The following is a 21,677-nucleotide window of genomic DNA, read 5'->3' as shown; positions in this document are numbered from 1 at the left end:
GCAGCTGCCTGCAAATGTCTTCTCCTAAGAAGACATCAAACCCCTTGCAATGCAGGAATCTCAGCTAAAGCATCCATGACAGATGTTCATCTGAACTGTGCTTAAAAACCTCCAAGGAAGGAGAACCCACAACCTCCCAAGGGAGACCGTTCCACTGTCGAACGGCTCTTACTGTTGAAATAAAAAAATTAAGGTCTTATAGATCTAGTAAATGTTCATAAATGTACCAACCAAGCACGTACATAGATATGGGGACCACATGTCTGGAGCAGCACAGGAGAACTGCCCTGAAACCATTTTGACTCCCAAACTGATCAAATGTTTTCTCTGCAAGGAGGAAGGGGTGGGGGAGCCTTCCCTTTGTCTCAGGAATTGGGTAATCACCATCTCAAAGGAATGGCCAGACTACCAGGAAAGGCAATCAGATAACCTGGCAGACAGGAAAAACAACAACATTCAAATTTCTGTTGTAGACCACCTTTTTTGTGATGTAGTTATGATGTTTGTGGGGGGTGGTCTTCTGTGATGTATGATGTATGGAGGGGTGGTCTTGAGCTCCAGGGGAGGGAATTTAAAATGTCTATATAAGGGCAGGCACACCTTGGTTCTGGGTCCTCCTCCTTTCCTGCATGTGAGAGCAGCACCCTCTTGCAACACTTCAATAAAGATCAGGCTTACTAGCTGCTTTGCTTCTCAATATTCTCTGGTTGGCCTCTGTTTTTTCCTCCTACCGATGGAGAACCTACAACAGACTCTATAAGGACTCTTGTGTCCCCCATAAGGGAATAAGGGCCGATTTTGTTTATTACACTGTCATAAAGTTCTTCCTTATGTTTAGTCAGAATCTCCTTTCTTGCAAGTTGAAGCTGCCTCGGCCCAGTAGCTTAGTAACGTTAAAAACATGACGCATAAGTCTATGACTCTACGATAAGGTTACCAGACGTCCCTGTTTCCCAGGGACATTCCCTGGATTTAAAAATCAGTCCCTTGACAAAATTCATCCCCTTCAACTGAAGTTGAAAAGTGTCCCTGGATTCATTGGGAAAAATCTGGTAACCTTACTCTACGACAGTTATACAAATGTGTACTTACTGTTTAGTAAAGTTTGTGGAGGCTTTGAAGCTACTCAGAATCAAATGATAAAGTCAGCTACGAAGCATTACAAGTGTTCAGATCACTGTCTATCATTCTAGTATGTGTTTTGAGAACAAGTGAGAATTCTTGTACATCCCTGTGAATCACAATAATTTTTCACTTTGACTTTTTGCAAAAATAGCAATGAGTAAGCGATATGAAAGTGGTGCTAGTAAGTGGTACCTTGATTTATGAACTTAATCCATTCCAGAAGTCCATTCTTAAACCAAAGCATTCTTAAACCAAAGCGTGCTTTCCCATAGCAGTGGGGGACTCAATTTACAAATGGAACACACTCAACATGTTCTGCTTCCAAAGTAAAGTTCACAAACCAAAACACCTACTTCCGGATTGACAGCGTTCTTAATCCAAGTTGTTCATAAACTAAGCTGTTCTTAAACCAAGGTAGCACTGTACTCAAAATGTTTAAAGGGCTTTGCACAGCAGGTAGAAACAGCCCTCAGATACAGAACAACTGTAATTATAAGCAGAAGAAAATCAAGTTGACTATACTTGGCAGTCATGCAGACTGAAGAACAAACCAGTTTATATACAGAATGCAGCCTCCCAAAATTTTCAAGGAGCACTGTTGTCACTACAGTGGTACCTCGGGTTAAGTACTTAATTCGTTCCGGAGGTCCGTACTTAACCTGAAACTGTTCTTAACCTGAAGCACCACTTTAGCTAATGGGGCCTCCTGCTGCCACCGTGCCGCCGCTGCGCAATTTCTGTTCTCATCCTGAAGCAAAGTTCTTAACTTGAGGTACTATTTCTGGGTTAACAGAGTCTGTAACCTGAAGCGTATGTAACCTGAGGTACCACAGTAACTACCACTACAAAATCCTCTGGAGAAATTGACAATGACGTGGCAGAACCCACAGGCAAATATTAACACAAGGCATGAAGGAACATGCCACGAAATAGTTACATCAAATGAAGCAGTTCAAGCTCATTAGCACCTTAAAGAATTGGAAAAAACAGCAAACGACCTCTGCAAAAACTCTAGCATCATAGTCACAAAAAGACTAATTGTTCATGGTACTAGTTATTTCAGAGACGAGAGTGACGTAGGTTTATGGGCCACATTGAATAACAAGGAAATATCATTCTGGATTGAGAAAGGTCCTTCAAAATGTCAGGACTAGGAAGGTCTTTTTACCACTTCAAAGCAAACATACAAAAACCAAGCCCGGTTCTGCTCAAAGAATTTATTCCATTCGGCCAAAGTAACTGGAGAAACCCACCCTCGAGAATGGCTTGTGTATTCTCCCCCAAAAGGAAAAATCTACGGTTTTGTGTGCAAGCTTTTCTCTAACCAGACTACCACGACCACAGCTTTAGCTTCTATTGGATTTGACAATCAGCACCACACTTATCTTGTTCAAACCCACAGAAACTCTAAAAATCATAGGAACGCTGTGCTAACATACTGAACAAGATGCTCACATCAATACAAAAAGAGCAGAGTAGAGCAGGGACTCAGCTATACTGCTGCAAATAAAACGTTTTAAGTGTGCTTAATGCAATATGCAATGTGATTCTCGATGGCGATGGTGAGCCTTATGGAAAATTCAAAGTGTTTTTAAAAATGCTTTTTTAAAAAAGCATTTTCAGAACCTTTTTTTAAAATAGGTGTGTAGATTCCACCCATGATTACTGGCGGCACATACTTCAGCGAGTTATTGCAGCGATTTCCCTTTTGGCAGAATGTGGCTTTGGCATTCAGGAGAGATTATGAAAACATTTCCCCTTCATGGATCACTGCCTTGTCGTGGCGAAGGGGCTTGAATAACTCCAAGAACAAGAATAAGAATTATTATTATTTATTAATTTTACTCCGCCCATCTGGCTGGGTTTCCCCAGCTACTCTAGGAGGCTTCCAACCAAATATTAAAAACAATACAGCATCAGACATTAAAAACTTCCCTAAACTGAAGGGCCGTCTTCAGTTGTCATTTAAAAGTAAATAGTTGTTTATTGCCTTGACATTTGCTGGGAGGGCGTTCCACAGGGCAGGCACCACTACTGAGAAGGCCCTCTGCCTGGTGCTGTCCCAAGATGGACAGGTCATAGCCAAGAGTTTAGACTAAATGTGATCCACCTGGAGAAGGAACTGGCAAACCACTCCAGTATTTTGCCAAGAAAACTCCATGGACATAAAAAAAGGAGAAGCTTTGAGAAGAAAGTGAGAGTTTCCAAGGCATGCTCTGGTTCATGGGGTCACAGAGAGTCGAACACAACTAAGACAACTAAACAACAACAAATGAAAACATTTTGTCACTAAACAATGGTAACTGTCTTGGATTGCTTGAATCAACTGCCAAATTTGATCACTTCCTGTGTTTTCACATAAATCAGTATGGTGGTAAAGGCTCTGGTCAACCATCAAACTTTTCCAAAACCATATGTGAAAGGGTTATTCAGTTGACGAGAAGCAGTACTGAGATTATTTTAGTTTAGCAGTTGATTCAACCTGATGTTTACCACATTGATCAACTTACTATTGTTGTTAGATATGTTTCTCCCTTGTGATGGATTACCAGCTAAACACCTTCTGAGTCTTTTTCAACTGCCGTGAAAGTATGGCTGAGCTGATACTACTACAGTGAACTTGAAATAGATTTCAGACAATCCTATGATAATGCAGCCAATGTACCTGGAAGGTATAATGGTATTCAACAAAAAAATTATGGAAAGAAACAAGTTTGCAAAATTTATTCCATGCGCTGAACATTCTCTATATCTAGTTGAATGAACCGCAGCTGACTTGGGGCTGGATGCAGTGAATTTTTATTTTTATTTTTGCCACAATAAAAGTGCTTTCTTTCTTTGTTTTTTTTGTTTTGCAGCTTCTTCAAAAAGAAGGGCAGTGCTAAAAGTTATTGCCTCTTGAGTCAAAAAATCCTAAACATTTAGCAGTCACAATAAAATTATGCCAAAGCACTCGGTCGTATTTCCTGTGATGAAACTGAAAATGGAGACGACAGGCTGATAATCTTCTGCAGGAAAACTGAATCATCCGAATTCATTTTCACGCTTCACCTTTGGACACCTTTACTAGAACATTTGCTTAAAGTTAGCAAGGCATTCCAAAGTTTGCAAATTTCATCGAGGATGTACGCAGAGCTCACTATTGTGGTTTGTATCAAACACTTGGACAGAGGAGAGCACAATTCCCTGTACAACGGGGCAGGGGGGACAACCTCCAGCCCACAGCTCAAACATGGTCCACCAAGACATTTTTGGGAAGCCACGCCCACCTGCCCCACACCTGACATCATACAGTTGTGGGGCAGGAGGATAAAAGTCCCGGCTGTTCCTTAGATACAGCTCTGTTCCACCTTCAAACCAACCACACCACTCGTTTCTCTTTCAAAACTTGGAAGCTTGAAAGAGAAACACGAGGGTGGGTCCTGGGTGGTCCTGGGTGGAGAATTTGAAGCCTCTTTAAATCAAGCTTTGAAGGAAAAGGGACAGGCTGTTTTGAAGACCTTTGTAAAGGTCCCTGGGCAGGGAATAGACACCAAGTCTCTAACCTCCTAGAAACCAGAAGGAAAATCAAAAGTTAGAACGTACCTTAAAGGTCAGCGGATTGGCAGCTTGCGGTGGGCAGTCTCAAGTGAAGGTTGTTGAAGCCCATTTGTTCATCAAAATCCAGCATTAGATTATTAAGGGCTAGTTTCTCCTCCCCGCCCCTCTTCTGCACAGACCACGTATTCAGAACCCAAAGTGAAGCCACCCAAATTCAGACTTATCTCCTTATTCAGACTTTGGATGTGTCACGTTAATCATTTACAAATAAAACCGAATGATGCCTCCACTTCCTAACGACATTTCGCTTCGCCATGCTCATCCATTGGACAAGACTGGAAGGGCAATTTAAGCTCCACCCCTAAATAGTGTTATTATGTGCCCTGGGTGCAGCAGTACAAAGGAATAACACACTATTAACAGCCATCCCAAAATGGCTCAGTCCAGCTTCCTGTTCTCACACTGGCCAACCAGATGACCGTGGGAAGCTTGCAAGCAGAACACTCTCCTCCTGAGGTTTTCAACAAGTAGCATTCAGAGGCAGCTTCTTCTGGGGTGGCTCAAGGACTAAATGGCCGTCATGACAAGCATGGGGCTGTCCCAACATGTTGTTGCAGGAAACGCCCCCCCCCCCAAATCATTCAGTTTGTACAAACTTCACACACACACTCACACTCACACTCACTCACACACACACACACACACTCACACACTACGTACACTACACTTCTGTTATAAATTCATAGAAAATCAACCATACATTAGATCTGCACTGTTCCACTTTTTTTTACTCCATGAAGAAAGGACTACAAAATGGGGAAGGTTTGATACAGGCCAGCCATAATCCCTTGAGCATACCAGCACATACACAGGAGGCCCTGCCCAGTTGCTATGCCAACCCTGATGGTCCTAATAATACTAATACTAATAATACTAATAATACTAATAATAATAATAATAATAATAATAATTTATTATTTATACCCCGCCCATCTGGCCGGGCCTCCCCAGCCACTCTGGGTGGCTTACATAAAAACCAAAAATACAGTAAAATATCACACGTTAAAAACTTCCCTGAACAGGGCTGCCTTAAGATGTCTTCTGAATGTCAGGTAGTTGTTTATCACTTTGACATCTGCTGGAAGGGCGTTCCACAGGGCGGGCGCCACTACCGAGAAGGCCCTCTGCCTGGTTCCCTGTAGCTTTGCTTCTCGTAATGAGGGAACCGCCAGAAGGCCCTCGGCACTGGACCTCAGCGTCCGGGCAGAATGATGGGGGTGGAGACGCTCCTTCAGGTATACTGGACCGAGGTCGTTTAGGGCTTTAAAGGTCAGCACCAGCACTTTGAATTGTGCTCGGAAACATACTGGGAGCCAATGTAGGTCTTTCAAGACCGGTGTTATATGGTCTCGGCGGCCGCTCCCAGTCACCAGTCTAGCTGCCGCATTCTGGATTAGTTGTAGTTTCTGAGTCACCTTCAAAGGTAGCCCCACGTAGAGTGCATTGCAGTAGTCCAAGCGGGAGATAACCAGAGCATGCACCACTCTGGCGAGACAGTCCGCAGGCAGATAGGGTCTCAGCCTACGTACCAGATGGAGCTGGCAAACAGCTGCCCTGGACACAGATTTGACCTGTGCTTCCATGGACAGCTGTGAGTCCAAAATGACACCCAGGCTGCGCACCTGGTCCTTCAGGGGCACAGTTACCCCATTCAGGACCAGGGAATCCTCCACAGCTGCCCGCCTCCTGTCCCCCAAAAACAGTACTTCTGTCTTGTCAGGATTCAACCTCAATCTGTTAGCCGCCATCCATCCTCCAACCACCTCCAGACACTCACACAGGACCTTCACCGCCTTCACTGGTTCTGATTTAAAAGAGAGGTAGAGCTGGGTATCATCTGCATACTGATGAACACCCAGCCCAAACCTCCTGATGATCTCTCCCAGCGGCTGCATGTAAATGTTGAAAAGCATGGGGGAGAGGACAGAACCCTGAGGCACCCCACAAGTGAGAGCCCAGGGGTCTGAACACTCATCCCGCACCACCACTTTCTGAAGGGACTTCCGGTAAGATGGCGACGGAGATAGCAGCATAGTCAGGTACGCCTGCCTTCAATTAAGATTTTAAGTAGGTTTTTTTTAGCCTTCCTGGACTCTAATTTTATAGTTTTAATGATTTACTGGCTGCCTTACCACCTCACCACTGCCCCTGCTTTTCCTAGTCAACGTTTTATTGTTTTACTGGCTTGTTGCTGTGCTACTGACCAAGCTGGCCTCCCCCATCAACAAATGCCTAAAGGAGCGGCTCCTGTGATTGATTGCCTGCTTTGATTCCTGGCTAAAAAACTTGGACTAACAAAGGGTCAGGGGGATCTGGCACTAAGCTTTAGCTTTCACCGACTTCGACTCCAGCCCGAGCGATTTATTACCTCCTTATCTTATTGGCATTTCGCTGCTGGAGGTTTGCCTACCACAACGAAAGAATAGTGAAAAAACAAAAGGGAAGGAACTGAAGCAGCTACAACCCCAAGAAACACAAGCTAAGAACAAAAGATAAGTCGCCGTTAAGCAAGCACCTCCTACCATATATCCATATATACCGATATACCGATATACCCACTATGGTCCTCACCAGGAAAAAATACAAGGACCAAGGAATCTTGCCTAATTCACCACAGAGCCCGATGGAGAGCCGAAGGAGACAAAGTAAAATTACCAGCTACTTTCCTCAAAAAGACTCGAGTAAGAGAACTCAGAATGAGAGTATTCTAGAGGTAGATATGCCTTTGCCACTCACAGTGTTGGATTGGCCAACACAGCTAAAGGACTTGCAAACAAACAACAAGAGGACAAACCATCCAACAAATTTGGCCCAAGAACTTGCCACAGCAGAGAATGCTACAAAGGCTAATACAGCCAACACACCTGATGCTAATCCTCATCTGTCACCGCTGGAACTTGGAAGCAACCTTTCAACCCACCAGTTGAAAGCCAATGACAGCGGAACAGAAATCTGGGGTGATTATCTTCAGGAGCAGATATTCCAGATTTCTACGGATCTCCTTAACGTCAAAAATTTCTTATCGATAACAAACGGGCTTCTTCTGACCCTAGTGGACAATTTTAAACAACATGTGAGCGCTTCAGGCCAGAATACAAATCCCCCAGTCAGCCCGGATCTACCTCTCCCTAGCAAACCCCGGAGGAAAAAAGCCGAGCCTAAGATGAAGAAAAGCAAAAATAGGAAAAACCTAAGGCGGCCTAAGACAACTCACCGTACCTGTAAAAAATATTGGCAGAAGCTCTTTAACCTTCTTCCACCCCTTTCTACAAATGGAACAAACAAATCCAGCTCGAGTGCCATCAAAGAGACACGTAAAGTAGATACACTCACAAAAGAATCTAAACCAAGCTTTGAAGAGCCAACACCGAGCTGGGACAAAGGAACTAATCCATCTACAGTTATACCGCCCCAGAGTCCTCTTATGGCCAGCACAGAATCTGTAGACAGAGGTGAGCTGGCGACCCGAGCTATTGAGGGGAACCACTCCTCTCAAGCTCGACAGACGCTGTGTCCTAAAAGAGTATGGAGCTTAGTCCTAATCCCACAAAAGCTCGTCTTTGCTAATTACCCTAAACCGCCCAGATTTTATGCAGGGTCGGACCGTATAGACCACTTTTTGTCCATCATAAGTGGCATTTTACCGGGGGTAATAAAAGCAACTGACATAGTCGCTATAGAGTATCTACATCAAGATGATTGCTCGGTACGAGCATTGATTACTTTTTTAGATCATAGTCTGGCCAGCTTTATTTTTAGAGCTAAAAACCTATTCAAAAAAGAAAGAATAGTCTTATTAAGAATATTTGAAAATAGAGCACCTTTAACCTCTCTGATGGGGCCCAAGGGCATAGGAATGGAAGCTCACAAAAGGGAAAAAACCAACCACCAAAACCATCAAAATAGAAAGCATAAGTTTCAGCAGGATCATCTCCATCAAACAGTGCCAAATGGAAAAAAGGAAGCTCCACATCCAACTGGCGTCTGGCCTCTCACGCGTGATAGTGAGGACTCCGTATTGGAGGAAGAACTCTCACTGATAAAGCGATTCTGGTCACTGCATTCTCCAGCTCAAACTGAGATCCTGAAAAGACTTGATTCACTTCGAAGCAGACTAGAAAAAAAGGATGATCAAGGTGATACAATGAAGGACCATTATGCGCAGCCCATATCTCCCAAATGTCTAGTGGATAGGAGGACGGCGGGAGGCACCTTTAAATGTGTAGACGTGGAATTACAATCTGAGCCCCCTGTGATGTACAACAAAGTAAGACCAAATCAAGGTGTGAAATCTCAAAGCGCCTGGCACAGCTATCTCAAATTGTCTCCGAATGAATTAGCTTCCCCCCCAACTCCAAAATCTAGCCCCAAATCACCAAGAAGAGAGGATCACTACACTCTCTCCAAGCAGTCATCCTCGAAAAGAGCCAATGGGTGTGTTTTTTTAGACACCAAAGAACTGCTGGACGTGGTGGTGACATAGATCCAGCTCCCCGAAGGGACCGGGGCCTAAAACTGCTGTCTTGGAATATCGCGGGTTGGCACGCCAAGAAAAACAACCAACAATTTTTGTGCTACCTTAAGCAATTTGACATCATCTTCCTTCAGGAGACATGGCAGAATGACCCTATATTTCTCAATGGGTATAACTGCCACTACCTGCCTGCCTCTCCATCTTTAAGGGGCGGCAGATCTAGTGGTGGCCTAGCTTGTTTCATTTCCACGGAGCTGGCGCATTCTCTAACAGCCCTACCCAGCTGCAACTCTCTAGCAACAGCCGCTCTACTTAGCTTTAAGAGAACTACTCTTCTGCTGGTCAATGTCTACATTCCCCCAGGCCAAAAAAACCCCGCGGTCAAGGCTATATGGGCTGAGCTAGAGGCGTTTTTAGAGCCTTTCGACTCTACTTACCCGTCTGCCCTGACTATTGTGTGTGGAGACTTTAACGCTAGTATAGGAACAGATGACAACAGTCTATACACTCACTTCAACCTATTTATGGACCCTGAAGAACAGACGGATATTGGTGCGACACGACTGTCCAAAGATAGAAGAAGTAATTTGTCAGGTCTTTGCTTAGTGCAGGCTGCCAGACGGAGGGAACTGCTGATATTAAACGGCAACATAGAGGGGGATCGCCCCGGGGAATATACTCATTTCTCTAAGGCTGGGGGAAGCGTCATAGATTATATTCTAATCTCAAGATTTGCTCACAGCTTTGTAAGGAAGTTCCAAGTGGGCCACAATACTCTGAGTGATCACCTACCTCTAATTTTAGAGCTTGCAGGTCGGCCTTTTGACCACTCTATTGCCGAGCCACAATATATACCTTCTATAAATTTGGGTATACCTGCTCCCAAAAGACTCAAATGGTCCCCAATACTGAATGAAAATCTAACCCTCCTTCTTCAGTCAGCGGAGTTAAAGCTTATTCACTCTGCTATTGTGTCAGGCAATTCAGCAGATGCGATTATGGAACGTTTTAAATTACTTTTGGAAAGATTGAAATCCCATTTAACAACAGTGATACACAGCGCCGCTACAAAGAGGGCAAAGGACGGAGCTAGCTGGTTTGACCTGGAGTGCAGGCAAACAAGGAGTCAAATGAGAACAGCCTACCAGAGATATAGGAAATCAGGGACTGCCCTCCTACTTAATGCTTATATTTATCTGAGAAGGTTTTACAAACAATTACTAAGGAGAAAGAAACTGGAAGCTGAAAGAGCCGCGTGGCACAGTCTGGTTAAGGCATCGCACGAGAAAGATACTACTTGCTTTTGGCGAACTATATCTGGTCTACTGGGCCAGGAGCGTACTAATTCCATCTGTATAGTGGAACCAATGGAGTGGTTGCGCCATTTTCAATCTTTGTTCTATGACCAGGAAGTCCAACACTACAAATTATGTATTCAATTGGAGGACCTACCTCATTGGCCACCAGTAACTGTAAAGGAAGTTGAGAACTTAATCGCACAATTAAAGAACAACAAGGCCCCAGGGAATGACTATATCCCTGCCGAACTTCTGAAGTCCAACATTGGCTGGTGGGCCCCCCTGCTGGCGTCTTTATTTTCTTGGATCGACTCAACGGGTCCTGGGATGTCCATCAAAAATGTGCCAAAGAAAAAGCAGCTCAAAGTATTAAGATGCTGTCCCGCTTCTTTTATACGAAGGGGGGCAGATACATCCCAGCAGCCGTCGAAGTTTTTCAAGCAAAACCTCTGGCGCAGTTACTGTATGGGGCACAAATCTGGACGGGGAACCACTGCTCTAGCCTTGAAACTGTTCAGTCTAAATTCCTAAGGCAGATATTCGGCGTCCCCACCTGTGTTCCAAACGCAGCATTACGACTTGAGGCCTGCCTTCCATCTGTAGAAACTCAGACCTGGCAAAGAACATTTAACTATTGGCTTCGTCTTAATCTAAATCCACCTGGTCTACTGCCTCTAGTAATGCAAGACCCTTACAAAAGCAAGTGGTTCAAAACTGTGCATCAAAAACTTCTTACATGCGGTCTGCATTCACAGTCCCTATTATCAATGGGCCTCATTAAAGCAAAGAGTCTAATAGGCCAGCGCCTGAAAGACATTGAACGGCAAAACAACCTGACTATCTTAAAGAAACTGTGCCCATGGTATACCTATTTTCCCCCTTCTCATTTTGATTCTCCAGTTTCATATTTGTTTAAACTAACCATCCCAAAATACAGACGTGCCTTTACATTGGCTAGATGGGATGTTCTCCCTTCTGCCGTACTCGAAGGTCGCTACCAAAAGACTCCATTTGAAAAACGACTCTGCCCATGTGGAGATGGTAATACGGAAACAATGTCCCACGTTCTCCTATCCTGCCCCCTTTACAAAGACCTAAGGAATGAGATTATTACTCCACTCATTCTCGCCAACCCCGGCCGTTCACCAGACATCACACTGTATTTCCTCTTATCTGATACGGATAGTCAGATAACAGAGAAGGTTGCGAGGTACATCGAGAGAGCTATGAAATTGAGGGCCACCATCTGAGTGACAGACTTGTTCATCTGACGGACCTCCTTTTGCTTGTTCTTTTCTCTCTTTTATCCTTATTTCTATTTTTAATTCCTGTATAGCTGTGGCCTGTTGGCTTTGCTAATAAAGTTTTGATTGATTTGATTTGATACCACCACTTTCTGAACATGGCCCAGGAGGAAGGAGCGGAACCACTGTAGGACAGTGCCCCCAGCTCCCAGCCCCTCAAGACGGTCCAGAAGGATGTTATGGTCGATGGTATCAAACGCCGCTGAGAGATCCAGCAGAACTAGGAAACAGCTCTCACCTTTGTCCCTAGCCCGCCGGAGATCATCAACCAGTGCGACCAAGGCAGTTTCAGTCCCATGATGAGGCCTGAATCCCGACTGGAAGAGATCCAAATGGTCTGCTTCTTCCAGGCGTGCCTGGAGTTGTTCGGCAACCACTCGCTCAATCACCTTGCCCAAGAATGGAAGGTTTGAGACTGGGCGATAGTTGGCCATCGTGGCCGCATCTAAAGATGGTTTTTTAAGAAGCGGTTTAATAACGGCCTCTTTCAGCGGGTCTGGGAAGGCTCCCTCACGGAGGGAAGCATTCACCACACCACGAAGCCCATCACCCAGTCCTTCCCGGCTAGCTTTTATAAGCCAGGATGGGCAAGGATCCAGGAGACAGGTGGTTGGTTTCACTCGTCCAAGCAGCCTGTCCACATCCTCGGAGGTAACAGATTGGAACTGATCCCACTCAACTTGACTAGACAGAACTCTAGCACTCTCCCGCCCCGGTCCTGCTCCCACGGTGGAGTCTACTTCTTCCGGAATCTGAGCGATTTTATGTGCAAAAAACTTTGCAAAATCATTGCAGGAGAACATGTGGCATCCTAGACAGAAGACCATCAAGATCACAAAGTACTTGCATATGGGAGTGAATTCAGCACAGACTGGAACAAAGGACAATGATCAGCTCTTCCCTCTGGGGGCAGGAAACTGCAAGCTCCCCTTTGTCACCTGGAAAGCACTCATGGGGAGGGGGGAAAGGAGGAACCAGCCAGGTGACAGGACACTCAGGTTACCACCACAACTCCTCCCTCAACCCCTCCTTTTTGTGATGTAGTTGTGATGTAGTCTTAGGGGTGTAGTCTGGGGGATTAGTAACTAATAAAAGTTGGTGTCTTCTTTTGTTCTGAGCTTCCATTTTGCGTCATCTTGTTGTGGGTGGGAGTCCTGTTGCGACAGTATTCAATAAAGGCCAAGCCTTTATATTGTATATTGTCTCCCTGCTTATTTAACTTATATGCAGAATTCATCATGCGAAAGGCTGGGCTGGATGAATCCCTAGGCTGAGATGACACTCGGCTCGATTTCTCTTTTACATCTGCAGGTGAGGCAGTGGAAGTGCTGGACCAGTGTCTTGCCTTGGTAATGGACTGGATGAGAACCAACAGACTGAAAAGCTCAATCCAGATAAGGCTGAGGCACTGTTAGTGGGTGGCTCCCTAGACCAGATGGTTGGGAGGTCGCCTGCTCTGGATGGGGTTACGCTGCCCCTGAAATAGCAGGTTCATAGCTTGGGGGTACTTCTGGATCCTCTGCTGTCGCTTGAGGCTCATGCGGCCTCAGTGGCCTGGAGTGCCTTCCATCAGCTTCAGCTGGTGGCCCAGCTACGCCCCTATCTGGACAGGAATACCCTAACTACTGTTGTCTATGCTCTGGTAACTTCATGGTTAGATTACTTCAATGTGTTATATGTAGGGCTGCCTTTTACACCAATATTGGTCTGACTACACTGGCTACCGTTTAGTTTCGGGCCCAATTCAAAGTGCTGGTTTTGACCTAGAAAGCCTTAAACGGCTCAGCACCGCAATACCTCAAGGACCACCTCTTTCCATATGAAACTACCTGGACCCTGAGATCATCTTCTGAGGCCCTCATTCGTGTGCCTCCTCCTCGAGAGGTTTGGAGGGTGGGAACATGAGAACAGGGCCTTCTCTGCAGTGACTCCCCATCTGTGGAATGCTCTCCCCAGGGAAGTTTGCCTGGCACCTTCATTATACACCTTTAGGCGCCAGGCAAACACGTTCCTTTTTACCCAGGCCTTTGGCTGGCCTAATCAACATCCTATACCTTTAAAAATGTGGCTATTTGGTGGCGGGGGGGGGGGCTTATTGTTTTTATTTTGATTTTATATATTGTGGTCTTTTTTGTGAACTGCCCTGAGACCTCTGGGTATAGTAAAGGACCCCTGACCATTAGGTCGTTGTGGCCGACTCTGGGGTTGCAGCACCCATCTCGCTTTATTGGCCAAGGGAGCTGGTCATGTGGCCAGCATGACTAAGCCGCTTCTGGCGAACCAGAGCAGCACATGGAAACGCCATTTACCTTCTTGCCAGAGTGGTACCTATTTATCCACTTGCACTTTGACGTGCTTTCAGACTGCTAGGTTGGCAGGAGCAGGGAGTGAGCAACAGGAGCTCACCTCGTCACGGGGATTCGAGCCGCCGACCTTCTGATTGGCAAGTCCTAGGCTCTGTGGTTTAACCCACAGCACCACCTGCGTCCCTGTGTATAGAGCAGTATATAAACTCAATAAATGAAGGAAATGAATGAATTGCCTCCAGCAGTGGTGGTAGAACACAACTACTGCGGTTAGTAGCCACCGATCGCCTTAATGAAGTTGTCTAATCCTTTTTTAAAGCCTTCCAAATTTGTGGCCATTGCTACTGCTTGGGGGAGGGGCTTTTGTGGTAGTTTAATTATGAACTGCGTAGAAAAAGCACTTTCTTTTTTCTGTCACAAATCTTTCCAACATTTGGCTTCGCTGTCGCAATCACTGGCTGTACACCCATTGAATGTAATGTGTGAACAGTTCTCTGGCTACGAGCAGAACCAGACAAAGTTGCAGTACGTCTGTTGATGATTTTTAAATATGCTTCATAGACCGAGACCCATTACCCAGCATTTCATATGTTGTGAGCCACCTTGTTGTGTTTTGTGAAAGAGCGGATTGGAAATTTCCAAGTACAAATATATAAATCTGCCAGACAAATAGTCCCAGGTGACTCAAAAGAAGCGATCCAAGCCCCAAGGCTACAGCACAGGTACTTTTTAATTACTTGAAACGCTAGCGACAGATGATGGTGCAAGGCAAAGCGGCCTTCCTCTCCGTCTCTGAGAAACCTGGTTTCCTGTCCTTCAGCCTCGAAGCGAGGAGGAGCTCCAGGCCCAACCCATCCGAAGGAAACAGGTATGCCACACAAATGCTCCTTCCACAGGCAGCACAGGGAAGTTCCTTAGAACACACCTCAGACAGTCCACTTCAGACACCTTCAGGTAAGAGAGAGAGAGAAAGAGAGAGAGAGGGAGAGCAGGAGTTTCAGAAGAAAGCCTAACAAGGCATTTTCAGTTCTCTGTAATGGCTGTTTATTGCTATAATGGTCTTTTATGAATCTCTTTGTGAGAGTCACCTAAAAAGCGGTATAACACCCACTTCTTTTTTTAAAAAAAACCACAACAATTACAGACATAGGCAAACACGGCCCTCCAGGTGTTTTGGGACTACAACTCCCATCATCCCTGACCACTGGTCCTGTTAGCGAGGGGTGATGGGAGTTGTAGTCCCAAAACATCTGGAGGGCCGAGTTTGCCAATGCCTGAAGTAGGGGCTCTGCACCTGCTCACCTACTTTTACATCCTGCCCCCATTAACTTCTGTCACTGTTTAAACCATGGGAAGGCAAACTAAGGCCCGGGGGCCGGATCCAGCCCAAACGCCTTCTTAATCCAGCCTGCGGATGGTCTGGGAATCAGCGTGTTTTTACATGAGTAGAATGTGTGCTTTTATTTAAAATGCATCCGGCCCCCCACAAGGTCTGAGGGACAGTGGACCGGCCCCCTGCTGAAAGTTTGCTGACCCCTGGTTTAAACCATCACTTTCCCCTCTCCATGTTCCTCCTGTCTTGCTCCCATATCATGGCCGCTGCAGTTGTGCAACCTGCTTTTACTTGCGCTCCCTGCCCCACTATGCAAAACTAGGATTGTGGGGAGGCACTGTAAATCCTCCAATGGGGAATGAGTGACAACATCCTTACGTTTTCATTGTAAAGAGAGAAAAGTTCAGGCTCTGAGTACTACACAACGAAATTCCTACGTTTCTATTAAATACTGTAGAGAGAAAATGGCAGGCTACGAATACCGCTAAACAACCAATCCGGTGCACACCAGATGTTGCTGGACTACAACTCCCATCATCCTTGGCCACTGGCCAGGGGCTAATGGGAGTCGGAGGCCAACAGCACCCCTAGGGCACTACACTAGCTACTTGCTGTCCTAACAGTTCCATGTTATTATTCTTTTAACATCCCCTTGATAGTTGCGGTTTTGGGTCAGGAAATGGAACAGCAGCCCATGCTGGTGGCGACCGGGGCGAGCTGCTGTTTGCAAGCCTGTCTCACCGAGTTTCCTGGTGTGTCCCCAAACACTTGACACAGCAGTACCGGGTTCCGCACGATACACATGTGTAGTTCGACGGGAAGCCGCAGACGGTGCAGAAGTGGCGCTGGGGCAGGTTGGAAGGGGGCGCACACGCTGTCAGGTAGTTGGGTCCTTCGCTCACGTTCAGGTTCTGTTGGGGAGTCCAGAGGGGAGAAAAAGATATGAACTCAATCCTCACGCCATGCATTATATAGGGAAGAATCAAACCATCTGATGCACATGGAAGAGGGCTCTCTGAAGGAGCGCTAGGAGTGCGGCTTCAAAGTGCGGCCAGTGTGGCGTAAGGGCTGGACTAAGACCTGGGTTCAAATCCTCCACTCAGCCATGGAGCTCACTGGGCAACCTTGGGCCAGTCGCTCGCTCTCAGCCTAGCCTACCTTACAGGGTTGTTGTCACGGGGATTAAACAGGTGTGACACTTTGAGCTCCTTGGAGAAGGAAGCGCGAAGCAGATGCCCTAACAGCTTACAGAAAAGAGGCTCATTGCCTACCGACACTGAGGTGCCAGGTGATTGACAGGTGAGCAGCCCTGCCTCCCTGTCCAATTTGGCCTGTGAAGGGTAGGGCAGATATTGATCTGGCCTGCATAATAAGGGACACACCTGTCCCAGGAAATGCTTCCTTGAAGTATAGAGTAATACTGTTCAAAGTTCTGTCTGTGCAATAGCTTTTTCCCCTCAGTCAAAGCCCATGGAGCTGGCTCAGTCCTCACTGGCCTGAGGCTGGTTTTTTGGGGGGTGATATATTTGCAGTTTTTATTTGGGGTGTGTGGAAAGGTGCCCAATCCAATCTAACAGCAAAAACTTAATTCCTCCGCTTATTTCTATAGACAGTTATCCTTTCCATCTCTGGGAGCAGTGGTCCCCTCCTCTCTACATCCCTCTAGGCCCGTGGCAGCCAAAATGGTTCCCATCCAGATTCTGTTGGGACTACAGCTCCCATCATCCCTGACCACTGCTCACAACGTCTGGGGCTGATGGGAGTTGTAGTCCAAAACACTCTGGAGAGCCCCACATTCATTGCCCCCTGCTCTTGGCTTAAGAACAGGAACGTTTGGAGCTTGCCTGGAAACTTTAGCAAGTCTCCACTTTGAATCTCAACCCTGCAATAAACCTGACCCCCCCCCCCATTCAATCCGCAACATTTATTACAAGCCTATTGCTCTTGTAAGCATCATTTGCGGAGTTATGGCCAGTGAGCTTTCTGACTAAATTGTCTCCACACACAGCACAGCCTCCAGGCCGCAAATCCAACGACATGCAGATGTTTCACGCAAAACTAACAAAGCACTTTTATGCTTGCAATGGCTTGGCTATGATGTCTGCAATTGTTAAAACGTTTATATTTAAACAGCGCTGTTAAATCCAGAGTGGGTTGGGAAATAAGACCATAAGGAAGGAGTACATAAGCGAAGCAAGTGTTAAAGAATATTTATGCCTCACCCACGTCCCACAAAGGGGAGAGGGAGGGCGTAGACACACCTGTTCTTCCAGCAAGGCTTGGAAGTTCTTGCGGAAACGCAGCTTGAAATGGTCTCCCCGCGTTTTCTTCTTCTTCTTCCCTGTATAAACAAAACCCAGGGAATGCAAAGTATGATATTATCTGGATTCGATAGTATTCCTTGTTGCTGACCGCTCTGCCATGCTTCCATGTTCTTATTCATGCTCTTGTTACGATCTCTCTTCAATAATCATTTCTCTGCTCTGCATCCGTTTATTTCTTTTTCAGATTGAGGGCCTTATGACGTCAAACAGGCAAGCCCCCTGTTGGTTTCTGCATCTCTCAAACAGTTGCATTGTTATATCCAATAAAATAAAATAATTAAAACGTAGGGGGATAAATGTTACTACCTACCCTCCCAGTGCCAATAACAATCCATTATTTTCAAGGATTGTGAATGAAATGACAAAATTAGCATTTTGAAATTTAAAAAAAGTTTTAGCTGCTGTTTATAATAAATTTTACTGAGGAAAAATATATATAAATTTATTATTTGTACAGTGTGATGGAACAGTGATAGGTATATCTATATCTGGGGTGTTCCGTTAGTGCAGTGATAGGAATACCTGGGTTTTTTTGTGTTGTTGGTTTTTTTTGAGATGCTGTTGGACTCCAAATCTCATCAGCCCCAATCAGCATGGCCAACAGTCAAGGATGATGGGAGTTGGAGTCCAGCAATTTCTAAAGAGCTACAGGCCTCCCACCCCTGAGCTAACACATCCATCATGGTGGAACCATATCAGTGGGGCTTCTGCCAAATCCTAAAGCCCCTCAGCTAGTGGATTTTGAGTGCAGGATTGCACCTTTGTCTCCCACCATTTCCCGTTTTCTTGATACCATCTCTGCTCAACTCCATCCAGCTTGGCCAACCCTCAAGGGTGAATTTGTGACCTTCCCATGAAGGAGGAATGGCTTTTAAAAGTAATGGACTACGTGGAAAAGGCAAAGCTGACAGCAAGATTAAGAGATCGAAATGATGAACTGTTTACAGAAGAATGGAGGCCTTTTTTAAAAAAAAAAACTAATTGAAAAAGTAGTGTAGTGAAATGAAATCATGGGCAGGATTTGAGATAGGAGCAGCGGAGGGAAAATGGTAAAGTAATTGTATTAGAGGGATTTATATAACAGATAAGAGTCCGATATATAATGCAGTAGAAAAGAGTTTGAACGAAAACACTGTAGAGGTAGGGATGGGAAGACAACGTATGAAACAATGTAACTATTCGTTTTGAAGTGAATATGTAAAAATTCGGAAATTCAATAAAAAATTATATTACAAAAATAGAGAGGAATTTGTGACCCACCTCCAGCAGCGGAGCGGTGCAAGTTAACAGAGTGAGAGCCAAGAGGAAAGGAAGACTGCAGAAGTCAACAGATGCAACCCAGCAAACAAGCCCTCACCTGTTTCAGCGTCGTCGTCAAACTGGGGCAAGCGCTTCACAAGCTGGGGCATGTTGGCGTGAGGGTCATCCTGGAAGTTGTCATTCTCAAGCGCCTCCAACTGGCGGTTCAGGCGCCGCTGCCGGGTGGCCCGGTCTAAGATGCGCCTCTGACTGGGGTCCTGAGACCGTGCTGAGAGAGAAAAAGAGAGAGGGCTGTGTCTGATGCCAGTAATGGTTAAGAGCGGTAGTCTCGTAATCTGGGGAACCGGGTTCGCTTCCCCGCTCCTCCACATGCAACTGCTGGGTGAGCTTGGGCCAGTCACACTTCTTTGAAGTCTCTCAGCCCCACTCACTTCACAGAGTGTTTGTTGTGGGGGAGGAAGGGAAAGGAGAATGTTAGCCGCTTGAGACTCCTTCGGGTAGTGATAAAGTGGGATATCAAATCCATCCAATCCAAGCAAGCCAGGGGAGACACCCCTTGGGCCTTCTGCTATGCCCCTGAACATTTGAATTGCCTCCGCTGAAGCTCAGGTGGCCTTGTGCTTAGGACAGCTTGGTGGCAAGGACTGCCTTAAATCAGCTTCAGCTGGTGGCCCAGCTATGCCCCCTAAATGGACAGGGATAGCCTAACTACTGTTGTCTATGCTCTGGTGCTTTCATTCATCAGTTAAAACCACTGAAAGGTGAGAGCAGACTAGTCTCTCCCCAAAACCAAGGAGCAGAATAGTGCCTGCACACCTGGCCTCGTATCTGACGTTCTACAAATGTTGGAAATTTTTACTCCTTTTTTGGAAAAAGAAAGCTGGGAATCTGGAGATTATCTTTCATTTGGGGTGGGGGAGGAACTGCCTCATTGTCCCCCACCATCACAAAGCACCCTAGAGGTGTAACAGACACATTAGCCCCATGGTGACCGCACTACCACATACATTTAGCTCAAGATTATGTTCTACTAACGCACCATCCTGTGGCAGGAGCAAGTAGGTGCTATGCCAGAGCATAGGAGGAATTTGTATTGCATTTTTGTATTTGATTTTTATCTGCAATTTTTTGGTTGTTCACAAGAATATTTTGTTTTTCTGTTTAAGCATACTGCCCTAAATGTGAATCTTTATTGCATTGGATTTTCATCTGTAATGTTTTAATTCAGTGTTTTGAAAGGTTCTGCTCTTATGTTTTAAGGTGGCTAAGATTTGTTTATTTGTTTAGAAAAATAAAACGGTATAAAAAATTATTACAAAGAATAAATCCTCTCCTACAGATTCAGTTTTTAAGAGGCAGCCTGGTGCCAGCTTCTTCCAAATAAGAAACACTGTCCCTTCATTTCCAGATTGTTGAGAGGGGCTGACATTCAGCAGTGGCAAGCCAAAGGGCACTCTGTTCAAGCTCAGATACCCTCCCATGGGGTAAGCTCACGTACTTCCACCATGCCTGACCCCTGATCATGCTGGCTGGGGCTGATGGGAGCTGAAGTTCAGCAACTTCTGAAGAGCACCCCCATCGGCTACCCATGAAAGGGATACTGTGTTTGTAGCAGGAATTGGGAACCCACCACCCACCAAACACTGCTGGACTCCAACTCCCATCAGCCCCAGCCAGCATGAGCAATGGTCAAGCATGGTGGGAGCTGGAGTCCTGCAACATCTGGAAGGCCACAGATTCCACACCAAGCTCCTTTCTCATTACCTGGTGCTAAACTAGCATCAGCATAAGTTGCAGGTTTCCCCATTAAATGCTAGTTCAAAATTAAGCCCGGGTCACATCAAAAACTTCTAGGACCCACCTTGCTTCTGCGATTGCAAATTGTTTCAAATATTGTGTTTTAATGGCTGCAGCCCACCCTGGGACCTTCGAGCCAAGGGCAGATAAATGTTTAGGGCTATGATGAACACAATGAAACCTCAACAGGAGCGTTCTTCTGAACATGTGCAGAGTGCCTGCGGAATAAACCCTCCACCAACGACGGTGATGATAATAGTTCGACAGGTGAGAAGCCGGATTACAGCATTACTTTGGGGTTCCCAGAATATCCTTTGTTTTGCAAAGGGCTGCTTCTGATCACAGCTCAGCACAATGCAAAACATGCATTCCTTGTTTCCCATTATTTTCTTGGCAACTGCTATTTAAATCGGATAACACCGATCCCCCTTTGCTCCCAGCAGCCCCGCCGCCCTTCCATCCCCACTGCGAAGTACCTGAAATTTTCTTCTCCACCATCCTGCGAGCGAGCAAAGAGGCCCAACCTCCCGCAGACACTCCTTCCTAACACTTCCGGTATCGAACCGCGCTAGCTTCCCAACGCTGGCTCTCTTAACGCAGCGTGCATAGATAAGGCTTTCCAACCATAGAGAGCGGGAAAAAGATAGAGCAGGGCCGCATCCCGCTCAGGCAAGAGCTTTCGCTTTAATACCGGAAGTTTAGGCTGTATCTCCCGACGGTGGAACCGCTCGCAAGCCGCCATGTTACCAGGGGCAAATCGCGCTTCCGCCTGTGCTCCCGACTCACATTCCTCGGGGAAGCGACTTCGCCGGGTCCTAAACTCCGCCTGTGTTTGGTGCAAAGCCTTTCTAATGGG

General features: G+C 45.9%; 1 protein-coding gene across 2 annotated transcripts; it reads right to left on the bottom strand.

The window, feature by feature from the left end:
• Positions 1-14,819: 14,819 nt before the first annotated feature.
• Positions 14,820-21,456, bottom strand: ZNHIT1 (zinc finger HIT-type containing 1). Of its 2 annotated transcripts, none has more exons than XM_081835531.1 (5): positions 21,298-21,456; positions 19,122-19,292; positions 17,663-17,781; positions 16,182-16,351; positions 14,820-15,055 (listed from the first exon to the last, which is right to left on the bottom strand). In XM_081835531.1, the coding sequence occupies exons 1-5, from the start codon at positions 21,317-21,319 to the stop codon at positions 15,034-15,036; spliced, it is 504 nt and encodes a 167-aa protein (XP_081691657.1). In that variant the 5' UTR covers positions 21,320-21,456; the 3' UTR covers positions 14,820-15,033. The 2 variants fall into 2 exon arrangements, with proteins under 2 accessions (XP_081691657.1, XP_081691658.1); XM_081835532.1 differs by having other exon boundaries at positions 17,702-17,781; positions 21,298-21,455.
• Between the last annotated feature and the right edge of the window lie 221 nt (positions 21,457-21,677).

Source organism: Podarcis erhardii (genome assembly GCF_964252035.2).
Source record: "Podarcis erhardii genome assembly, chromosome: 13".
Taxonomy (NCBI): Eukaryota; Metazoa; Chordata; class Lepidosauria; order Squamata; family Lacertidae; genus Podarcis; species Podarcis erhardii.
Note: the sequence above shows the minus strand (reverse complement) of the source record. Positions and strands in the feature narration are given on the sequence as shown.